The sequence below is a fragment of the Ictalurus furcatus genome, chromosome 27 (assembly GCF_023375685.1).
Source record: "Ictalurus furcatus strain D&B chromosome 27, Billie_1.0, whole genome shotgun sequence".
Classification (NCBI taxonomy): Eukaryota; Metazoa; Chordata; class Actinopteri; order Siluriformes; family Ictaluridae; genus Ictalurus; species Ictalurus furcatus.
Genome location: NC_071281.1, coordinates 5,678,066 through 5,699,914, shown reverse-complemented (window position 1 = coordinate 5,699,914; position 21,849 = coordinate 5,678,066). Strand labels below are relative to the sequence as shown.

Genomic DNA, 21,849 nt, shown 5'->3' with positions numbered 1-21,849 from the left:
ACTCTGATTGACAGACAGAGTCGACTATATAAGAAGCATCCACCTAACGTATCACTGACCTTGTGGCAGTACAGAGAGGGTACTTCTGGAATGGAAATTGTTACAGCCCTGCAATAGAAGGACATTGAGAATGTGTGTTGAGAATGAAACATGTAGAGTGAGTCAAATTCATAACATACTGCACCAGGATCACATGTTGTGGCTTTTATATATTATTAGAGGTTTTACCACCAGGGTTGGGGGTTCGATTCCCGCCGCAGCCCTGTGTGTGCGGAGTTCGCATGTTCTCCCTGCCCTCTGGGGGCTTCCTCTGAGTACTCCGGTTTCCTCACCCAGTCCAAAGACATGCATGGTAGGCTGATTGGCATGTATTGGCCGTAGTGTCCGTAGTGTATGAATGTGTATGTGATTGTGCCCTGTGATGGATTGGTACCCTGTGCAGGGTGTACCCCACCTTGTGCGCCATGCACCCTGGGATAGGCTCCAGGTTCCCCGTGACCCTGAAGGATAAGCATTACAGAAAATGGATGGATGGATGGATTAGAGGCTTTACATTAGTCCTGTTTATATTGCAAGAGATTTTTCCTTTTTATAGGTTCATAAAATACAGTCACAGCAGGGACAGAAACACTTTGACCATCTGTTATAGACTGCTGCAATAAGAGAGTCGAAATCCACACAGCAGCGCAGGCTTGGCCGAGTGGGTGTATGCGTGGAGCCTCTTCAAGTCTGTGGGGCTGTCATTACACTTCTCACCTCTTTAGAACAGAGCTTGTGTATTCACAGCTTTGCTGTATTCTTTCCCCAGAAAAAGGTGGTGGAGCAGTTGAGGAGAGATTTGCTGGTGAAGCAGGAATCGGCGGAGATCAGGCTCCAGACACACACGCAGCTCCCTCTACAGGCCGATGGCAAAACTACTACACTGATCTCCAACCAGAACCAGAGCTCTCTTCCTCCAACTCACCTCAACACTCCACAAGTAGTTGTCCCCTTCGTCCTCCTTTAAAAATGCCAGACTTATGTATTATGTATTGCTGAAATGTAGAAGTAGTTACACTTTTCTAAGGTACAATATCACAACTTCCTGCCTAAACTAAACTTAAGAATTAAGTTTGGTAAATTGTAGTTAGATCATAGTCGTGATCTTGAGGTGTGTATACTGTGGTTCTATATTGTGTGCTTGTATGTGTGAATGATGTGAATGATTTTTTTCTCTCTAGAACTCCGTGAGTGTGACTCCAGTCATTGCCACTAAGACTCTACCTCTGATGCTGAGAGCTGCCACACCCACCACTCCCATTGCCATGATGCCTACGCCCACCATCGCCATGGTTACCACCCTCACCAATACGCCCCGCCCCAGCCTTCCAAACTCAGACCCCCAGAATTCATCGATAGGTCTCCAGACAGCCAGCAAGCCAGCCAGTCAGGGAACTGAGCCTGTGCGGATTGTTCCCAAAAACACCATTGTTGTAAGTGAACGTGTCAGTGTGTACATGTCAGCAGTGGCGTCCGGCAGTGGTGAGAGGTTTACTAATAAACATGAGAAAGCAGAGAAAACAGTATGGATTTTTTTTACTCTGGTTTCTACAGTCATAGTGAAAACTACGAAGAAAGACGGATTTCTTTTAATACGTTATTGTTACAAAACCTTGTTATTCCTGTTGATTTATTCTTTTTTTTTTGACTAATGACAAAAATGAATACTTCGAGGAATGGAGCCATATCTTTAGTTAGGGTACAGTCCCAGTTTTTAAATTCACATTGCGCGTGACTCATTGGCACTCTGCCAGTCAGAGTTCCTAAATTTGTCCTGTCCACCAGACAGACAACTGAGCTCCTCTACTGCAAGTTTGTTCCCATGGAAACCCCTCAGTCCCCATCCCAGCCAGCATGACTAGTGTGTAAAGCAGGGGTTCTCAGACTTTTAGCAAGCAGGGATCCCTTTAACCGTAAAATAAATTCTATGGACCCCCTCCAAACAAAATCCAATTATTCAAATATTCAGCTCATTGTTCCAATGTGTGCAATAATATTTTGGCTATTAAATATAACCATAGAGGTTTTGAATTCCTACAGATTCTGCCAGCAAAACAAGTTATGCCTAGACAAACAGGCTAATAACTACAGTGCCTTCCACTAATATTGGCACCCTTGATAAATATGAGCAAAGAAGGCTGTGAAAAATTGTCCTTATTGTTTAACCTGAGGATCTTTTGTTTAAAATATTCACTAAAATACTCTGCTGCCATGGATATCAAATAATTGCAAACACAACACAGGTTTATCAAAAAAATATATTTGTTATATATAGATTAACATCAATTTACACCCTTTTAGTCAATACTTTGTGCTACCTCCCTTTGTCAAGATAACAGCTCTGAGTCTTCTCCTATAATGCCTCATGAGGTTGGAGAATACATGGCAAGGGATCTGAGATCATTCCTCCATACAGAATCTCTCCAGATCCTTCACATTTCGAGGTCCACGCAAAATGTCCAGGTCCTCTGGCAGAAAAACAGTCCCAAAACATTAAAGATCCTCCACCATATTTAACCGTGGGCATGAGGTACTTTTCCATATGGCTACCTCTCTGTGTGTATCAAAACCACCTCTGGTGTTTATTGCCAAAAAGCTCTGTTTTGGTTTCATCCGACCATAGAACCCGATCCCATTTGAAGTTCCAGTAGTGTCTGGCAAACTGAAAACGCTCAAGTTTATTTTTGGTTGAGAGTAGATACTTTTTGCCACACATCACAGCTATATTCCTTGGTCTTACCCATTGTTATGAATGGCTAAGGGAATTTGGCCTTTGTATTTCCTCATATTTATCCCCGTGTGAAACAGGAAGTCATGGTTGAACAATTTCCTGTTCCTAATCACCCAGGTGTACTAAAAATGTAAAATATCAGTAGGAGTATACTTCAAATATATTTTTCTCATTTGAATTCTCATATGGGTGCCAATAATTGTGGCACACCTATATTTAACAAAGATATATATTTTTTGATAAACCTGTGTTGTGTTTGAAATTGTTTGATATCCATGAGAGCAGAGTATTTTTGTGAATTGTTTTGAACAAACGATCAAAAAGTGAAACAATAGACAATTTTTCTCAGCCTTCTTTGCTCATATTTTCCAAGGGTGCCAATATTAGTGGAGTTCACTGTACAAGAACTTGATATTTATTGATTAACGTTGATATTTGTGGGTTGTGATTTCCAGCACTGTAACAGTGTAAAAGTTAAAGCGCCCCTTTTAAGGTTTTTCAGATATTACCCTGCATGTAGTGTGTTATATCGCTGTTGTGATTGTAAAAAGTCTGCAAAGTTTCAAAAATCAAAGCGCATGACAGAGTTATTGACTCCCAAAAGAAGGAGGCGATTCTGAACAGCTGAAACAAGTCGTTTGTAATTAGACTTACTTTCTGTACTAACCTATGTAGGTTTGTAACAAAAAACCCCGCCTCTGGTCTTCATAGGCTGCTCGCGAACAACTACAGTTAAGGTTTCGTCCTGAAAGAGTTAGAGTTAGGTTCATGTCTCGAAGATGTTGTTTTTTGAGCTGCAACAGAAAAACCACTTTGCACGGACTCACAAAGGATGAGCATGTAAAGCGTCAGTGGTTAGAATTAATTTTAAAACGATACTACACCAGTTCAACTCCGACCTTCTTAAATCTAGCTGAAATCAATGCGGGATTTGCGAAACGATTATTCATTAAAGAGATGCGTAGTGTATAAGTGTGCAGCCAGTGCACAGCTGTAAGCCTCTGCTCACGTTATTGTCCAACTACATGCAAACTCACCACTGAGGAACGTCCTGTTCTCGTCGTGCTTGGGATGGTGGTCCGGGATTATCTTTACTCGGCCTCAAATTGGTAAAGTAAAACCGACATTATTACTAAGCTGGAATTCAGATTTGGTAGTGGGCGTTTCCTTTCTGACACGCACTGTAAGCGATAGACCAATCACAACAGACTCGGACATCTGACCAATCAGAGCAGCGTAGGCTCTCTGAAAGGAGGAGTTTAGAGTGAACAGATCCTTGAACGAGAAAAAGAGATGATGCTGCAAAATGTTTTTGACCTTGGATGCATGTAAACTTATTGTATGAGACCTCTCAAACAAAATTAGAACAAAATTAGGCACTTTAATATAGCATAATAGGGGTGCTTTAAAAAAAAAAACAAGAAAAAAAAACCTCACAGACCCCTGGCTATGCTTCATGGACACTCCTTCCACTCCTGGTAGTCAAGAACATTAATCTGAGGCTATCATGAGCACCAACTCACCCAGACTGGACAGTTGAAGACTGATTTATTTTTTTTCTTCCAATTTTCAGCTGTCCAGTTTGGGTGAGTCTGTGCTCATGATAGCCTCAGATTCCTGTTTTTGGCTGACAGGAACAGAACCTAATGTGTTCTTCTGCTGTTGTAGCTCATCCAATTCGAGCTTCGATGTTTTGTGCATGCTGAGATACTTTTCTGCTCACCTCAGTTGTAAACGTATTATATCCTTCCTGGCAGCTTGAAGCAGTTTGGCCATTTTCCTCTGACCTCTCTTATCGACACGGCGTTTCCACCCACAGAACTGTCCCTCGCTCACTGTTATTCTTTTTTTTTCCACGCAGCATTCTGTGTAAACTCTGTTGTGTGTGAAAATCCCAGAAGATCAGCCTTTCTGAAATAAACAAAGCCCTTCTGATACAAACATCCATGCCTCGATCAAAGTCACAGATATTTCCCACTTTTTCCCCATTCTGATGTTTGATGTGAACTGAGGTTAACTGAAACTCTTGACCTGATTGGCTGATTAGATAACTGCATGAATGCGCAGGTGTCCCTAATAAAGTGGATGGTGAGTGTAGCACGGAAAAGTTCAGGTAAACCAGCTTCGCTCGAGTCATCGACTGCGGCGCACAAAAACTTTTTGAATTCTTTTTAAAAATGTGTATTAATTATTTATTATTATCCTCCTGTTAGTTGTTTGAGATTGCTGAGTTGATGACTGTATTGTGTGTGTCTACTGTTCAAAACGAAAACCAGACATTTGTTATTTTTACTGGGCTTGCAGTGTTTACATCATTCTTATTTTTTTTGCATACTTGGCCATTTTATGTGGACCAGTGATATCTTAATTAGTTTGTCTGTGGCCTGCTGCTGATGCGTTCACAGTGACTTGCTTACTGTAAGTATTCACCCCCCTGAAACAACCTGCAAATGAAATGGACTTAACTGGCATTATACATCATGAATTGCTTCTCTGATGAATGCCATTCTTACCTGATCACTGTCATTTGATGGCTGGCCTCCTCTAGGCAGAGTCACAGTCTAATAATGAATCTAATGGTGCTTCATGGGTGTTCAAAACAGGATTCTGTTTAGAACCGAATCCTGACTCGTACTTGTCCAGAACTTTGTCCCAGATTTGCTTTGTTTATGTATGTTCTAGAACAATCTCTGCAGGCTTCCAATGCTAGATGCTACAGATGTGGGAAAGTTCAAGGGGGTGGAATCTTTACGCAAGCCAGCGTATACTGACATAGCCAGTGTAGATGAAGACGCTACATAATCGCTCTCTTGTTTTGTCTCTTTGAAAGCGTCAAAATGAAATGTCACGGATCGTGTTGTGCTGTTAACTGCAGCAGATGCTACTCCTTAACCTTGTGAATCTCTCTATCTTTCTCTTTCCTTTTTTTCCACTAAACATTTGGAACAGGTAATGCCCAAAACATCTGTGGCTCCAGCAGCACTGCAGCCAATCCTGGCCTCATCTCAGCAGCCTGTGCTCCTTACTGCCAAGCTCAGCTCAGCTCTGCTGCCCTCAACAGGCCCAGTGCACCAACTCCACATTTTTAATCCCCAACCTGGCACTGCCAATGCCCCGCCTGGAACCACTAACGCCACCCAGCCGTGCCCTGGCACTGCCCAGCCTGGCTTTAACATAATCCAGCCTTGCCCCAGCATCACCATGACACTCAGCACCAACATCAGTCAGTTCAGTACTAGCAGCACAAAGCACAACACACAGCTTCCCAGCATTCTCATCTCGCCCCAACCCAGCAAACCCCATGCTGTATGCTCTGTTCAAGCTAACGCCGACTCTGCAAACGCAGGCACACCTCACACAGCCCGGAGCAGCGAGCCCTGCCCTATTACCCCTGTGAGTACAACATCGCCCTCTCAACTAAGCATTACATGTAAGCACATAGAACTATAGCTAGATAGTAGGTTATGTGAATATTAGTGTGCATCAGGACTTGTTTTAACTTTTAACCAGGAGGAGAGAAGCTCACTCGATAACATTCAGCACAGCTTTATTCAGTCTTCATTAAAAGTCTTAAATGATAGTGGTCAGATACGAGGTACCTCAGGTCTGCATCTTAAAACCATTTTATACCAGAGGTCACGTTACAACTGGTCTGTGACACTTTTAATTTTACACGCTGGAGCATTCATTTCAGTTTTCAGTTCATTTCTGTTGACGTGGTGAATAAAATGTGCAAATATCTGCACTCTCAGATTATTATAGACATCCATGTGTTGCTTCAGTAGGTTTACGGGCTAAAATATTGACGATAGAAATGAAATACTTGGCAACAAACTTTGTCGAATTTGTTCGACTGTATACACGCCTTCATTTCCTTTTTCTTTTTTTTGAAATAAAAAAAAGGTGGGAAATAAAATAAAATGAATGTTTGGTTTTACTTCTCTTAGATTTAAAAAATCTTTTACTAACATATTTTTGCAAAGATGTTGTGTTAGTCTTTGACATCAAGATGTTCAGCAGCCATTGACACGAAAGATGTTTTGAGCAAGGGGGCATGAGATTAGAGCTGATATTCACGTCGTCTCTGTCTCATTCAGACACCTGACACAGTAGACAGAGTGGAGCCAAAGACATCAACCAGCAGCCCTGCACCTTGCCCAGTTCCAATGAAATCACCTGTCCCTTCTCCAACCTCCAGCACACACACCCAGTCACACACAAACACACCTGTAACTTCACACACCCCTACACCCAAGCCAAGTCAGGATAACCCGCTGGTAAGGCATGGCTTTTTCCTCCATTCACTACAGAATGAGATTTTTTGTTTGTTTGTTTCTTAATTTTTTAAATCAGATTTTAAGATAATATAAATAGTGAGTGTAAGTAAATCATCAAATGTTTTATTTTCCTCTTAAACATCACAGATGAAAATAACGCATATAGCATTTATTTTATATTATACATATGGCATAAGTTATGTCTGATGTATAGGTGTATAGTCCCCAGCATAATTTCTTTGATATTCAGTTGTTTAAACATATTTAGAATGAATCTCGTGCTTATGTATAGGACCAGAACTGAGCTGGAGCCATAAACCTTGTATCATGATTAACTGTAGTCTTCAGAACCTCCGTCATCGCACAATATAACGACAAATGAATGATAAATGTCTACAAGTGTAAAAGTATGAGGTAATCTGTCATTTAGTGTTCTTTTGTGGTGTTCAACAAAATGGTGTCCTAAATAAGGAAGTGATATTGTCTTGAAGTTCATTTTGCTCATGTTCAGACCTGATGAATTGTTCTGAAATATCACTAATGTTCTGATGCGGTCTGGATGTGCAGTGTGTCACCTGGTACAGAGTGTGCTTCTAGTGTAATAACAGATTAAGAATGATGAACAATGTCAGAATTGTAGGTCTAGATATCTCATAGAGTGAGTGTGTGTGTGTGCGCGTGTGGGTGAAAGAGTGTATTAAAACTTATTAAAAACACATCCTCAGCCAAAGAAGTCTACCCTTACAGTTTTTTCAGTTTGATTATGATGATTGTGTTCAGAGCTTTAATGCGCAGTAGTATGTGTGTAAAAAAATAAAAAGGTTCTCACAGTTTAGCCTGTAAGAGTCAGGATGTCCAGCACTGGCTGAGAATTTACAGCTACTCCAACACCCCAAACACACTTAGTTGGTTCCAACACGTAAACAAACAGAGACCCTGATCAGGATCTTGTCAGGTATTTCCTAGAGACGCACCGATGTATCGGCCGATAAAGGCAATTGTTCACGCTCGATAGAGTAAACGAAAGATGCGTTGACAAAAAGGTATATATTGCACAGAAAAACATACTTGTAGAGTAGTATATTTCATATCCAGTTAATGTTAATATATAAAAAAGTTGATATTATATATATTACCAGTTTGATGTTAATGATGAAGTAGAAATGCTTGTGTTAGTGGTGAATGAGTGCGAGACTAACAGGAGGTTTTTTAGACTTCAGTCAATGTTAATATGAATTAATAACATTCAATAAGTTAAGAAATCTTACTTTAATCTTCAGAATTTAGTTCATGTGTTCATGTTAATTGGAGTAATGTGTTTTCTGTTTATGAGACCAGTTACTGTGAAACAACATCAGAACTGTGGAATTAATTATTATTCATTTAAGAGAAGGCATAAAAGGCACAACTATCGGTATCGGCTGATATCACTCTGAATAATTGGTTATCGTATCGGCTGAGAAATTTAGTATCGGTACATCTCTAATTATTTACTAAAGATGACTGACTCTATTGACGACTACCTACTGACTCTATTGACTCTATCTACTGACTCTAAGACGACTGACTAAAGATGACTGACCACACAAGCATACGATACACTCACATATCAATGAGAATAGGTTTTGACTTTTTTCTGTTGTTGTTGTTGCGTCCCACCAGAATATTGCTATGTAAAAGATGAATCTCTTCCTCGTTTGCTAACGTGTCATTTATCATCAGTAACTGATGTTTTCTGCTGTGTTTTCCTTACAGAAACTGGCCTTCATGCTGTCTCTGGGGCTCGTAACACACGACTATCTGGAGGGTGAGTGTGTGTGTGGGTCTCCATTTTGGCGTGTCTGTAGTATGAAGACACATTCTACCCGTGCATTTGATACAGAATGATACTCGGTACAGTTCAAGCAATCAGCTGTCTCCGACTGTCTCACTGTGTTCACCTCAGCTCTGTTTCTCATGTGCAGAGATTCAGAGCAAACGTCAAGAGAGAAAGAGACGAACAACAGCAAATCCCGTGTATAGTGGAGCAGTGTTTGAGCCAGAGGTAACACACTCATACACACATACACTCACACTCACACATACACTCACACACATACACACACACTCACACATACACTCACTCACACTCACACACACACACGCTCACACTCACACTCACACACACACATTCACACATACACACACACACACACAGGAGTTCGTCCGTTGGTTTCGACGAAGACCGAAGTTTCCATTTCCGCCTCCGTTATGGAGAACACAAACTGGAACTCGACTTGCGCGTGAATTGGATTAAAGTGAGGAAGACTTGCGCAGCATCGGCCTCACTCTCACTTCCCGATGACCGCCATGATCCAGTAGCAAGACTGAGTCATGACAACTGAAGATGGCCCCCGGGCGCAGTGATTCATACACCCATTCATACACTCATTCATACACTACGGACACTTTGGAAACGCCAATCCGCCTACCATGCATGTCTTTGGACTCGGGGAGGAAACCGGAGTACCCGGAGGAAACCCTCAGCACAGGGAGAACAAGCAAACTCCACACACACATGGCCACGGTGGGAATCGAACCTCCAACCCTGGAGGTGTGACCGGAGGTGTGAACATGCTAACCACTAAGCCACCGTGCGCCCCACACACACACACACACACACATAGACACATACACACACACAGAGACACAGACATACACACACACATACACACACATACAGATACAAGTGTATGTATAATAAAAACATGTGGAGGATAATTCCTTAACTGTCTATGTGTTTCAGCGTAAGAAAAGCACAGTGTCTTACCTGAATTCTGCTAATCAAGAGTACAATAAGAGAGGTGAGTATATCAGTTTATAACTCGCTGTGTGCACACACTGCACTATATTTGACTTCTTTTATTATTTTTTTTTATATGCACAGCTTTTGCCATTTTGACATAATTATACTACCAGCAATGTGCAGTCACTGACACACACACACACACACACACACAGTCTGTAATTGATTTATGTAATAGGTTTGTTTACATGCACTGCTTAATGCCTCTGCACTTTGAGGGATACTGAGCAGAATGGCTGCAGAGTGTTACTGTCAAAACATGGAGGTATTTATTTATGCACAGCATCAGAAAGCTGGTTCTCTAGTTTTATGAGGGAGAAGTATCTTTATACTGTATCTAAACTGGTTGTACGTTCAAATTTACTAAAATGTGTTGCTGGCTTCTTAAAAGCAGTTGTTTGAGGGGCAATTTGTTGTCTTTAACTGTTTCTTACACGCTTACGAGCTGTATAGCTTGCCAGATGTTTCTACATGCCTTACAACCCAAAGCACTTTTGAAATTTTCTGCAAATCATTTTCATCCAAGTCAGGATCGCTGTATTTATCTTAACTGAGTTCTTTCTTTCTCTCTCTCTTGGCTTTAAAACCAATCGAACCTTTAGCTTTGCACAATAATTCCATTATCTTGTCCACCCTGCGTTCTAATTCAGTTTATTATTTGTACGTTTTCTCGTTCCATTACAAATGGTCACTTTCTAATGTATGTGCTTCAGTTTACATGTAGAAATCTCAGTTTCCTGTAACGTAATTTAAAAGGTTTGTCTTGATTATTACATTTCGTATTGCTAAAACTCAAGGGGATGACACAGACTTCAGTTTGTTTGAGTGTACTTATTATTAAGTGTTTACATTCAAGCGGTAATAACAATAATAATAACAGTGAGATAAATTGCCAAAAATGTTTTTTTTAATCATAATTGCTCTAATGCATGGGTTTCTCTGTACATAACACTTGTGAATATCTTTGGGTGCACACATGGCACCTCTGCTCTGAGGTCAGCTGCCCACACATTCTCTGTTAAAGATACTGTTTAAACATCAGAGCCTGAGCTTTGAGATCTGACAAAGATGTGCGCATTTTTTCTTTCTTTGTTTAAGGTTTTGTTTTTAATGTTCACATAGGATACTTTTTGAATAGGCTACGCATGATAACTGCCACTCGGTACACAACCATCCTCAACCATTTTTACATTGTACAAAGAGTCCCGTTTCCCTTTGTACGGCTTAACTCTATGACCTGCAGCAGGAGTGCTCTTAAAAATTTAGTCGGATGAGAAATGAATCGAGGCATTTACCTGTGAAAGGAAATCATGAACTGTAATTATTAATGATTATACGTACCTGTTAACCCATGTGAATAAACTAATGACACTGCATTAATGATATTGGCACTGTAATAAGTGGTACATAACAAATGATTGTTACGTACTGATTTGTTGAGGTTGAACCCCTGCTTTGCAGTTTTCTACTGTCTAACATTCTCTTCCCATTCCTACTCCTGTTTCTTTGCTAGCCAACGAGGACGGCTCATCAGAGGTATGACATACCAGTGTTTCTTCTTATTTGTCTTTCCATTTTATTTTTTTTTCCCCTTTCGTTGTCTATCTCATCTCACCCAGGTCGCCCACCCAAACCCAGCAGTGTGGTGGAGAGGGGCATCAGCCCTTTGACCCCCACCAGCCTACACCCAGCGTGTGTGGGTCCTCACTTCCCCATCTTTCCACAATCCCTCTCATCACATCCATCCCCATCCAGCCCTCGTCTCAGCCTGAGCTCAGTAGGGGATGTAAGTAGCTATGGGAGACTACTGCACCCACTGATACACTCCCCTGTTCTCTTCAGGATTACCCAGCACTCCCTATGTGACACATGAAGCTGTATAGATAAATGACGCTAGAATGACCACTGACAGTGGCTTTATAAGTCATTATAACTGTAGAAGAGTACAGTGCTGTGAAAAAAGTATTTGCCCCCATACTGATGTCTTCTTTTTTTGTGTATATCTCATACTAAATAGTTTTAGATCTTCAAACGAAATACAACATAAAACAAAGGCAACCTGAGTAAACACACAATACAGTTTTTATTCATTTATTTATTTTATTGAAGCAAAAAAGTTATCCAAAACCTAAAAACTAATTGCCCCCTTAAACTTAAAATCTGTTTATACCACCTTTAGCAGCAATAACTGCAACCAAACACTTCCGAACACTGGAGAGCAGTCTTTCACTTACTTCTAGGACTCAGACTTACTCCTGTGCTTTGGATCACTGTCTTGCTGCATAATCCAGTTGCGCTTGAGTTTAAACTAATGGACTGAAGACCAGACATTCTCCTTTAGGATTTTCTGGTAGAGAGCAGAATTCATGTTTCCCTCAATTATTGCAAGTTGCCCAAGTCCTGAAGCAGCAAAGCATCCCCACACCATCACACTTCCACCACCACGCTTGACTGTAGGTATGATGATCTTTTTGTAGAATTTGGTGTTTGGTTTACACCAGATGTAACAGGACCTCTGTCTTCGAAACAGTTCCACTTTCCACTCATCAGTCCACAGAACATTCTCCCAAAAGGTTTGAGGATCATCAAGATGTGTTTTGGCAAAATTCAGATGAGTCTTAATGTTCTTCTGGGTTAGCAGTGGTTTTCACCTCACCACTCTTCCATGGATGCCATTTTTCCCCAGTGTCTTTCTGATAGTGGAGTCATGAACAGTGACCTTTATTGATGAGAGGCCTGTAGGTACTTTGATGTTGTCCTTGGCTCTTTTGTGACTTCCTGGAGAAGTAGTTGTGCTCTTGGAGGAATTTTGGAAGGTCTCTAAAAGAGACCTCTAAAATAGCTTTGTAACCCTTCCCAGACTGATGTATTTTAATCACCTTCTTCCTCATCATTTCTGGAATTTCTTTCCATTTTGGCACAGTGTGTTACTGGGTAAGACCTTTTAACCAACTTCATGCTGTTGAAAAAGTTCTATTTAAGTGTTGATTTGATTAAACAGGGTTTGCAGTAATCAGGCCTGGTTGTGTCTAGTCCAGCTGAACCCCATTATGAATGCAGTTTCATAGATTTGGGGAATTAGTAACTATGGGGGCAAATACATTTTCACACAGGCCCAGTTGTTATTGGATAACTATGTTGCTTTAATAAATAACATTATAATTTAAAACTGTATTTTTTGTTTACTCAGGTTGCCTTTGTTTTTATGTTAGATTTTGTTTTCATTTCTGAAACAATTTAGTATGAAATATACACAAAAACAGAAGAAATCAGGATGGGGCCAAATACTTTTTCACATCACTGTAATGGTTTATAATCGCACTATCCGGTGTCATCCAGAGGAGGATGGTTTACTTTTGAGTCTGGTTCATATCAAGGTTGTCTCAGGAGGCTTTTCCTTGCCACTGTCGCATTCTGGCTTGCTCATTTGGGATCTAAAACTAGGTCTGCATCCGGATTCTGTAAAGCTGCTCTGTGATGATTTCCACTGTTAAAAACACTATGTAAATAGAATTGAATTGAACTGTATTTCACCACACATCAGTTAATCTTTTTGTATAGAAAGTATGTTCCCAAATAGTAATTTACAAGAGTTACACTGTAAATTGTAAAACATTATACATTACTTGCAGTATCAGGACTCCTGTTAAACCTTGCTGAAAACGGTTTCATAGATTAGTTGAATGAAAACATTTCAGATTGACTTTTGGTTAAAGAAGTCCCACCTCCACTTGTGTGATTGGCCCAACATGTGGCGGTCATTGTTGTGATTGGTGGATTCTGTGTGGCAGGGAGACATCCATGATGCTTTGTATGGTGTGTAGGCGCAGTGGGCAGTTACTCATGTGTGACGCCTGCTCATGCGTCTATCACCAGGACTGCCTGGCGCTGACCCTCCACATTGTGCCTCGGGGCATGTGGATTTGCCCCTCATGCAAAAAGCAGGTAAATCCCCCCCTCCCCAAGCCTGCAACCTTTGCCCACTGAACTTCTGCCCCATGCTCTCCCTTAAAAAATATAGATTATTGTCCAAGCCTTAGCAAACAGGGATTTGGCGCAGTCCTTGAAGATCTACACTTGCCAAAGGCTCAATGACAATGAGCAGTTCAGACCGCGTTAACTTGACTGTTCTGTGCTTTGGACATGTTTAACATGCTTCACTGTAATGTCCTCTGTTCTCTGGTATTTGCATTTTTCAATGTTGCATTTTCCTCATCCACTTCTTTGCATTCATGTCTTTTTTGTTTGTTTGTTTGTTTGTTTCTATACCAAGGCTATAGTGGTGTGTGCTTTGATTGCCAATAGTAGTTTTTAATCATTTCCAGATTCTGAAGAAGGATGAAGTGATAGAGTGGCCTGGAACTCTTGCCATAGTCCATTCCTACATTTCTTACAAAGCAGGTAACAGGTTTCCTGGAGTCCTCGTAGCAGACCTGCCAACATTTATGCATTTCACCCTCGGAGGTATTACTCAGAAATACACAGAAAGAGCAGTCATCTTTTTACCCCACCAAATAAAAACCGAGCCAGTCGACACATGAATCTGGAATGATTGACAGATGTGCAAGTAATTTGAAGTCTCCAATATTACCTGATACCCCTGCCCCTGGAATTCCCACTCCTTTCCTCCCATCATACATCAGTAATCTGTTTGCTTTCCTTCCTGGTCAGTGGCACATTCAAACAGCACAACACGGTAGAAACTGGAGCGTACCTAGGGGTTTAGTGTTAGTTAAGATGTAGACACTAGAAACGTTTAAATGCGCATTTTCTTATTAAATGGCGCACTTATATAGCGCTTTTATCCAAAGCGCTTTACACTGGTTCTCATTCACCCATTCACACACACACACACACACCAATGGTAGCAGAGCAGCCATGCAAGGTGCTAACTTGCCATCAGGAGCAACTTGAGATTCAGTGTCTTGCCCAAGGACACTTTGGCATGTGGAGTCATGTGGGCCGGGAATTGAACCTCCAATCCTACGATTAGTGGACAACCCGCTCTACCACCTGAACCACAGCCGTTATGTAATTATTGTACATGACATATTTGACTTCGACAAAGTCGACTTCGATTTATGAAAAAAGTACGGATGCATTATTTCTCTTCGGGGTTGGCAGGTCTTTGGTAATAATTGACACTATTTCATTTCCTAACTGTTAATGATTCGAATATGTGGCATGACTTCCCTCTTTTGTCTCGCAGAGAGAGAACAGGAGAAGCAAAGGCTGGAGAAGTGGAGCTCTGAACTGCAGCAGGAGAGAGAGGAGCTAGAGCTCAAAGCTAAACAGCTCAGTGACTCCATCACGGTGAGATCATGTCTCGTTTATTTCTCCAGCCCCAAGGTTTCCAACCGCAGTGACTAATTATGTCGTTCGATGACATTTGAAATTCGCAATATCTTTTCTCGATCTTGCCTCTTTCAGATATGTACAGAGAGCAGGAATGGTGTTCTGGCCCGACAGAGGGAAATGGAGGCCTCAATAGAGAAGGTGAAGGATCTAGTACGTCTCATTAGGGGCATCCAACTGCCCTCTCTGCCCCAGTTCTTGGCCCTGGGCATTAGCAGCAGAAATCCAGGCACTATTTTGACCCAACAACCCACCATCAGTCCCAGCTCGGAGGAAAACCAACATCCAAACAGAAAGAACAGCACAAGCTTGGGTAGTCTCTCTGATGTAGGCAACACCTTTACAGATCTCAGAGATGCCTCAAACCTACACAACAATCCCGCAAGCACCAACAGCAGCATCTCAAGCGCTGAGAAAACGACCGGGGACACCAGTGAAACGAAGATCACTTCCGTTAGCCGACACGGTTCTGTTACAAACACCTCTCCAACACTCAGCAATACACACAGCCAGAACACCATGTGTGCCAGCTCAAACGGGACTCTGGAGCCAGAGGATGGATATGACGAAAGCCAAAACCAAAATATCGCCAGTGAGAAAGGTTGCATGGGAGACCTAAATAAAAACAGCATCAGGGACCTTAGAGGAAGCGTGGAGCCTCCGTTGCCTACAGTAATGCCCTTGCCAGAGGTAGTACAAGGTATAGAATAGTATCGAAATTAAAGCGTGCACCCCGTTCTACCCCCTTACACCCCATAGACCTCCGATCTAAAAGTGTCCTAAGTTGCCATTTAATGTTTCTGTTCCTGTGTTGTCTTGTCTGTAAGAATCCACAGTGCCATTTTGGATGAAGCAGGATTAAAAGTTCTAAAGTACCAGCACCTGAAAAGAAAATTAACACAAATAATAATCAATAATAATATAAAGAAAGAAATAAATTAAAGAGTTATCAGAGTTTAAGATATCACACCAACGTGTGCCTGCTACAGATGCCATTGCACCTCTTGGTTGGGAAGCGTACAGAACAACTGAGCAACGGCTTTTTACAGCTATTAAAACATTAGAGTTAGGACATAAGTAGGCATGTGCCGATAATATACAATACTTATATACAATATATTATTGGGATATTAAACGTGCACGATCTTGTTGTTGTAGGCAATAATATTATTATGCCTGTTTTTTTGCTCTTGGGACGAGGTTAATATGAGGACAGCCAAGTGAAGGACCTTACTTTGGCCAGTTTTGAAGGCAGCATCACATTTAACCCTCGGTGTGAAAGCAGTCACATTATTCCGTTTATCATGAACGTTTCAAATGTGCTGACTGAAATCCTTCATTGTTCACTTTAGCTAGCTATCATAAAACAGTCTGGTAGGCAAACAGTTCGTTCTTTAGCTGTTGGTCAGCTAGTACAGTATGTCATCTCATTATTTTATAGAAAAACTAACCTTATGTGTAAAGCTAATGTTGTTATTAGCATTGTTCATTAGTTTATTCCTTCATCTCCAGTATCACTTTATCCAGGTCAGAGTCAGTGTATCTGGAGCACCCAGGAACCCCAGGCATGAGGGCAGGAAGACACCCTGGATGCGATGTCAGTCCATCACATCCAGGGATTTCTTATTTTACCAACTTGATTGTAAAATAAATGCACAAGAACTTCGACATTAGGAATATGAGGTTGCTAAAGCTTCTCCCTGCTATTTCCAGTTAAAATGGAGTGCGACAAGACAGATACAGGTAAGCATGTAGTAATTATTAAATGTGATATTGTGATTACATCATAAACAATGATAAAAAAAAATGATATCACAATATGAAAAATGTATATCGGTACATGTCTACTTCTGGTCCTACTGCTTTTTAAAAAAGAGTAATAAGGCTGATCGAGTGATAGAATCAGTCCAGTACAGGTGTAGGGCTTTTTTATGTTTTTTCCCCCTCTGGGCTCCAAAGCAGAACAGCTATGAGAAAGACATGAATCATGATTTATAAGCAGGTCTTCCAGGTGTTCAAAAAGCCACACACCTATTAGATGTATTTGTTCTATTTATAACGTCCATGTGCAGCGATCCTGTAAGTATATTTTTCAATCGTTGTCTTTTCAAATAAATTACTCAGCTCTGTTTTGCCAAATATTGTTTGCCACAGGGACATGTATTTTTTACTTTATGGCGATTAAATAGATGTATGAACAACAGCATTGTATTTGTGTAGCATCAGTATTGAGGACTCTTAATAAAGCGTCAGACACACACAGCCTTTACTAGTGATCGAAACGACATGTGTCTGAGTGTTGAGGCAGATCTCAAACACAAACTTTACAACACAGGATTTCACATGGAATGTTCCATCTCTTTCCCAAATCGGTTTTTCAAATCAGACTATAATAAATCGATCACTTCATTAACAGAAAGACTCTCTAATCAGACTATACGAGGACATGGTGGTTAGATTCTCTCTATCGTGTACCACAGGGCTGACGGCATCTGGACACTAAGTAAAAGTTAGTTAGTGTAGGTTTCTGCAGCGCACTGACGGTAGACATGGTGTTCTGTCGCTTGTCACCGGTGGGGTTATTTGGCCCTGTGGTACTTAACTGTTGGTTTATGCACATTTTATCAAATGTTTTCTTTGTGAAACGATGCTTATGTAGCATTATACAAGGGCTTTCTATTTTGTATTGTTTTATTAGCTGAAGTGTTCGCCTTCCACATGGCAGCACTGTTAAGACGACTCGGAGCAAAAGCACAGGAGGGCGAGGTTTAGCTAAGAACCCAACAGCACAGGAACATGAATGAACCCAACACCGCTCCACTCATCTGCCACCATATCATGTTATAGAGTGAGTGATCAAAGACATGCTGCATTTGTATCATATCTCTGAACGTCTACAGATGTGAGTGTCAGACCATTATAAATACAAGAGTGTGTGTTTTATACAAGGGTATGGCGGCTTTATGAAGCTTTATGTCCATAATGAAGCACAAAAGATCATGCAGAGATGCAAATTACAGATATAAATGTGATGCAGGACTGTGTAAATATAAATAGTACTGGTTGTGTCCTCGTATCAGCTTTGTGTGTGTGTGTGTGTGTTGGGGGGGTTTGTGTGTGTGCGTGTGCGCGTGTTTCACTACTCAGGCAGTCAACCCGTCTGGCCTGTAGTAGAGTTTTAAAGCGGTTGCCTTAACATGCTCTGGTTTCTTGGTTAATGTGACGTCCCAGTTGGAGGAACGTTTCCGTGTCCATGTGATTCGGCAGTGTGTTGTGTGTGTTTCCCTCCAGGAGTCCGTACTGCTTTCTGTTGCACTATCATCAGATTTGAGTTGTGTATCATATGCTTTTTTTTTTTGGCCAGTGCCTGATTTGAGGTTTTTTTTACAAGTACCTGTAATTTTATTCTGAAACTTTCAGTTAAAACAATGTAATTGTTTGTTTGTTGTTGTTATTGTTGTTGTTGTTTTTATTTCTGGAGTGCTTCTGCGTCCATTTCATGGTTTAGTTGGTTTGATTCAACGCAGCCGAGCTTCATTTCTGACCTGCTACACAATAGCGTTTAGCACCGAGCCAATTCATTTCAATTTTCTAAAGCCCTGCGGGAAACAGAACATTTTCCAGATGAATAAACGATTGTTTGCAGGTGACGTTTATACAGACGTGTGTGAATTTGCCAGAGTGGGACCTAATGGACAAAAACTTGTGGGCAGCTTTAAGCCCTGTATAATGAAGGGGAAGGGGGGAGGGGATTACAGAATACATACAAAACTGTTGTTGAGTCTCACTACAGCTGTGAGATCTCAGTTGTGAACATTGATGTGCATTTTTCTACAGAGAATTGTTCTTTTTTTTTCCTTTTTTTTTTTTTTTTAAATTTGCTACGATGATGAAATGTCTGATATAATAAAAGTGTGTTTTAGGGGTTGGTAAGGGATTGCCCATTAAATTGGATATTTGCAAATGACATCTTCAGCCCTTGTTGGCCAGCAAATGTCAGGTTTTGCTGAAAAGACTGATTATTTGTGTTTGGATGTTTTAAAGCTGTAGTGTCCGAAAGTGTGGAAAGTCTCTGCATATATGTTACATACACTAGAGAATAATAAGTGTTTGTGTCATTTTATTGGTCCCTAAAGTGTTTTTAAAAAATAAAATAAAGAAATACATTTTTAAAAATGTGAAACTACTGAAAAACCCAACACTGAGGCAGTGCATCACAGTCCAACTTTAGGCTGCGTGGGCTGAGTGTTGAGGTTCCCAGTCACGTTTTGACTCAACACAAACATGCACGCCTTCCTTTTATACCATTACCTCATTAAAGGGCCTCTCACCTGTACGAATTCAGGAAGGTAATCAACTAAGGAGCATTGCACAAACAAATACAACAAATTCACAGCGGTACACCCCTCGTGCCAAACAAATTATGAAGTGTTCAGTAAAGACGTGTTGAATATTTTTTCATAATGGTTTAAAGTATGATGTGATGAATTACTTTTTTACAGTTTATATGTTATCTGGTCTTTGTTGGTCTTTGTTGTCTGGTGCTGCCTGATGTTGGTTTGTTTGTTTCATTCATAGACTTCATCGTTTTCTTCGTGGAAGTTATTTAATGCACATTTACACATCTTTCTTCATGTTGAAGGGGATGGGCATTTTAGGAGCATTTGATCAATTTGTATTTATTAATTTTTACCATTTTTGCTAATTAAAACCATAAAGTCAATCACTGTTTCATTTGTCTGTTTCTGCATCAAGCTGTGCTCCAGGTTTTTAATGACATGGTTACAACCTCTCCTGTGACTCGTACTGGATAGATTCTTGGATTATATATATATATATATATATATATATATATATATATATATATATATATATATATATATATATATATATATACAGTATCTCACAAAAGTGAGTACACCCCTCACATTTTTGTAAATATTTGATTATATCTTTTCATGTGACAACACTGAAGAAATGACACTTTGCTACAATGTAAAGTAGTGAGTGTACAGCTTGTATAACTGTAAATTTGCTGTCCCCTCAACATAACTCAACACACAGCCATTAATGTCTAAACCGCTGGCAACAAAAGTGATTACACCCCTAAGTGGAAATGTCCAAATTGGGCCCAAAGTGTCAATATTTTGTGTGGCCACCATTATTTTCCAGCACTGCCTTAACCCTCTTGGGCATGGAGTTCACCAGAGCTTCACAGGTTGCCACTGGAGTCCTCTTCCACTCCCCCATGACGACATCACGGAGCTGGTGGATGTTAGAGACCTTGTGCTCCTCCACCTTCCGTTTGAGGATGCCCCACAGATGCTCAATAGGGTTTAGGTCTGGAGACATGCTTGGCCAGTCCATCACCTTCACCCTCAGGTTCTTTAGCAAGGCAGTGGTCGTCTTGGAGGTGTGTTTGGGGTCGTTATCATGCTGGAATAATGCATACTGATCATGCTCTGCTTCAGTATGTCACAGTACATGTTGGCATTCATGGTTCCCTCAATGAACTGTAGCTCCCCAGTGCCGGCAGCACTCATGCAGCCCCAGACCATGACACTCCCACCACCATGCTTGACTGTAGGCAAGACACACTTGTCTCTGTACTCCTCACCTGGTTGCCGCCACACACGCTTGACACCATCTGAACCAAATAAGTTTATCTTGGTCTCATCAGACCACAGGACATGGTTCCAGTAATGCATGTCCTTAGTCTGCGTGTCTTCAGCAAACTGTTTGCGGGCTTTCTTGTGCATCATCTTTAGAAGAGGCTTCCTTCTGGGACGACAGCCATGCAGACCAATTTGATGCAGTGTGCAGCATATGGTCTGAGCACTGACAGGCTGACCCCAACCCTTCAACCTCTGCAGCAATGCTGGCAGCACTCATACGTCTATTTCCCAAAGACAGCCTCTGGATATGACGCTGAGCACGTGCACTCAACTTCTTTGGTCGACCATGGCGAGGCCTGTTCTGAGTGGAACCTGTCCTGTTAAACCGCTGTATGGTCTTGGCCACCGTGCTGCAGCTCAGTGTCAGTGTCTTGGCAATCTTCTTATAGCCTAGGCCATCTTTATGTAGAGCAACAATTCTTTTTTTCAGATCCTCAGAGAGTTCTGTGCCATGAGGTGCCATGTTGAACTTCCAGTGACCAGTATGAGGGAGTGTGAGAGCGATGACACCAAATTTAACACACCTGCTCCCCATTCACACCTGAGACCTTGTAACACTAACAAGTCACATGATACAGGGGAGGGAAAATGTCTAATTGGGCCCAATTTGGACATTTTCACTTAGGGGTGTAATCACTTTTGTTGCCAGCGGTTTAGACATTAATGGCTGTGTGTTGAGTTATTTTGAGGGGACAGCAAATTTACACTGTTACACAAGCTGTACACTCACTACTTTACATTGTAGCAAAGTGTCATTTCTTCAGTGTTGTCACATGAAAAGATATAATCAAATATTTACAAAAATGTGAGGGGTGTACTCACTTTTGTGAGATACTGTATATAAAATATACTTACTACCCTTGATGGAAGCATCAAGCTAAAAACTTATATAAATCATACACTTACTCTCGGTCCATGTAATTAGAA

At 41.0% G+C, this 21,849-nt stretch overlaps 1 protein-coding gene across 1 annotated transcript in view; it reads left to right on the top strand.

Annotated features, from left to right (window-relative positions):
• phf21aa (PHD finger protein 21Aa) overlaps positions 1-20,005 on the top strand; it is a 50,098-nt gene extending 30,093 nt beyond the window's left edge. The window contains exons 5-15 of the mRNA XM_053616501.1: positions 809-979; positions 1,221-1,679; positions 5,720-6,163; positions 6,868-7,047; positions 8,803-8,854; positions 9,012-9,091; positions 9,833-9,890; positions 11,512-11,678; positions 14,218-14,293; positions 15,102-15,205; positions 15,323-20,005. Of these exons, the coding sequence (XP_053472476.1) occupies positions 809-979; positions 1,221-1,679; positions 5,720-6,163; positions 6,868-7,047; positions 8,803-8,854; positions 9,012-9,091; positions 9,833-9,890; positions 11,512-11,678; positions 14,218-14,293; positions 15,102-15,205; positions 15,323-15,958 (2,427 nt within the window). The 3' untranslated portion in view covers positions 15,959-20,005. The remainder of the gene's footprint in view (positions 1-808; positions 980-1,220; positions 1,680-5,719; positions 6,164-6,867; positions 7,048-8,802; positions 8,855-9,011; positions 9,092-9,832; positions 9,891-11,511; positions 11,679-14,217; positions 14,294-15,101; positions 15,206-15,322) is intronic.
• The last annotated feature ends 1,844 nt before the right edge of the window (positions 20,006-21,849 follow it).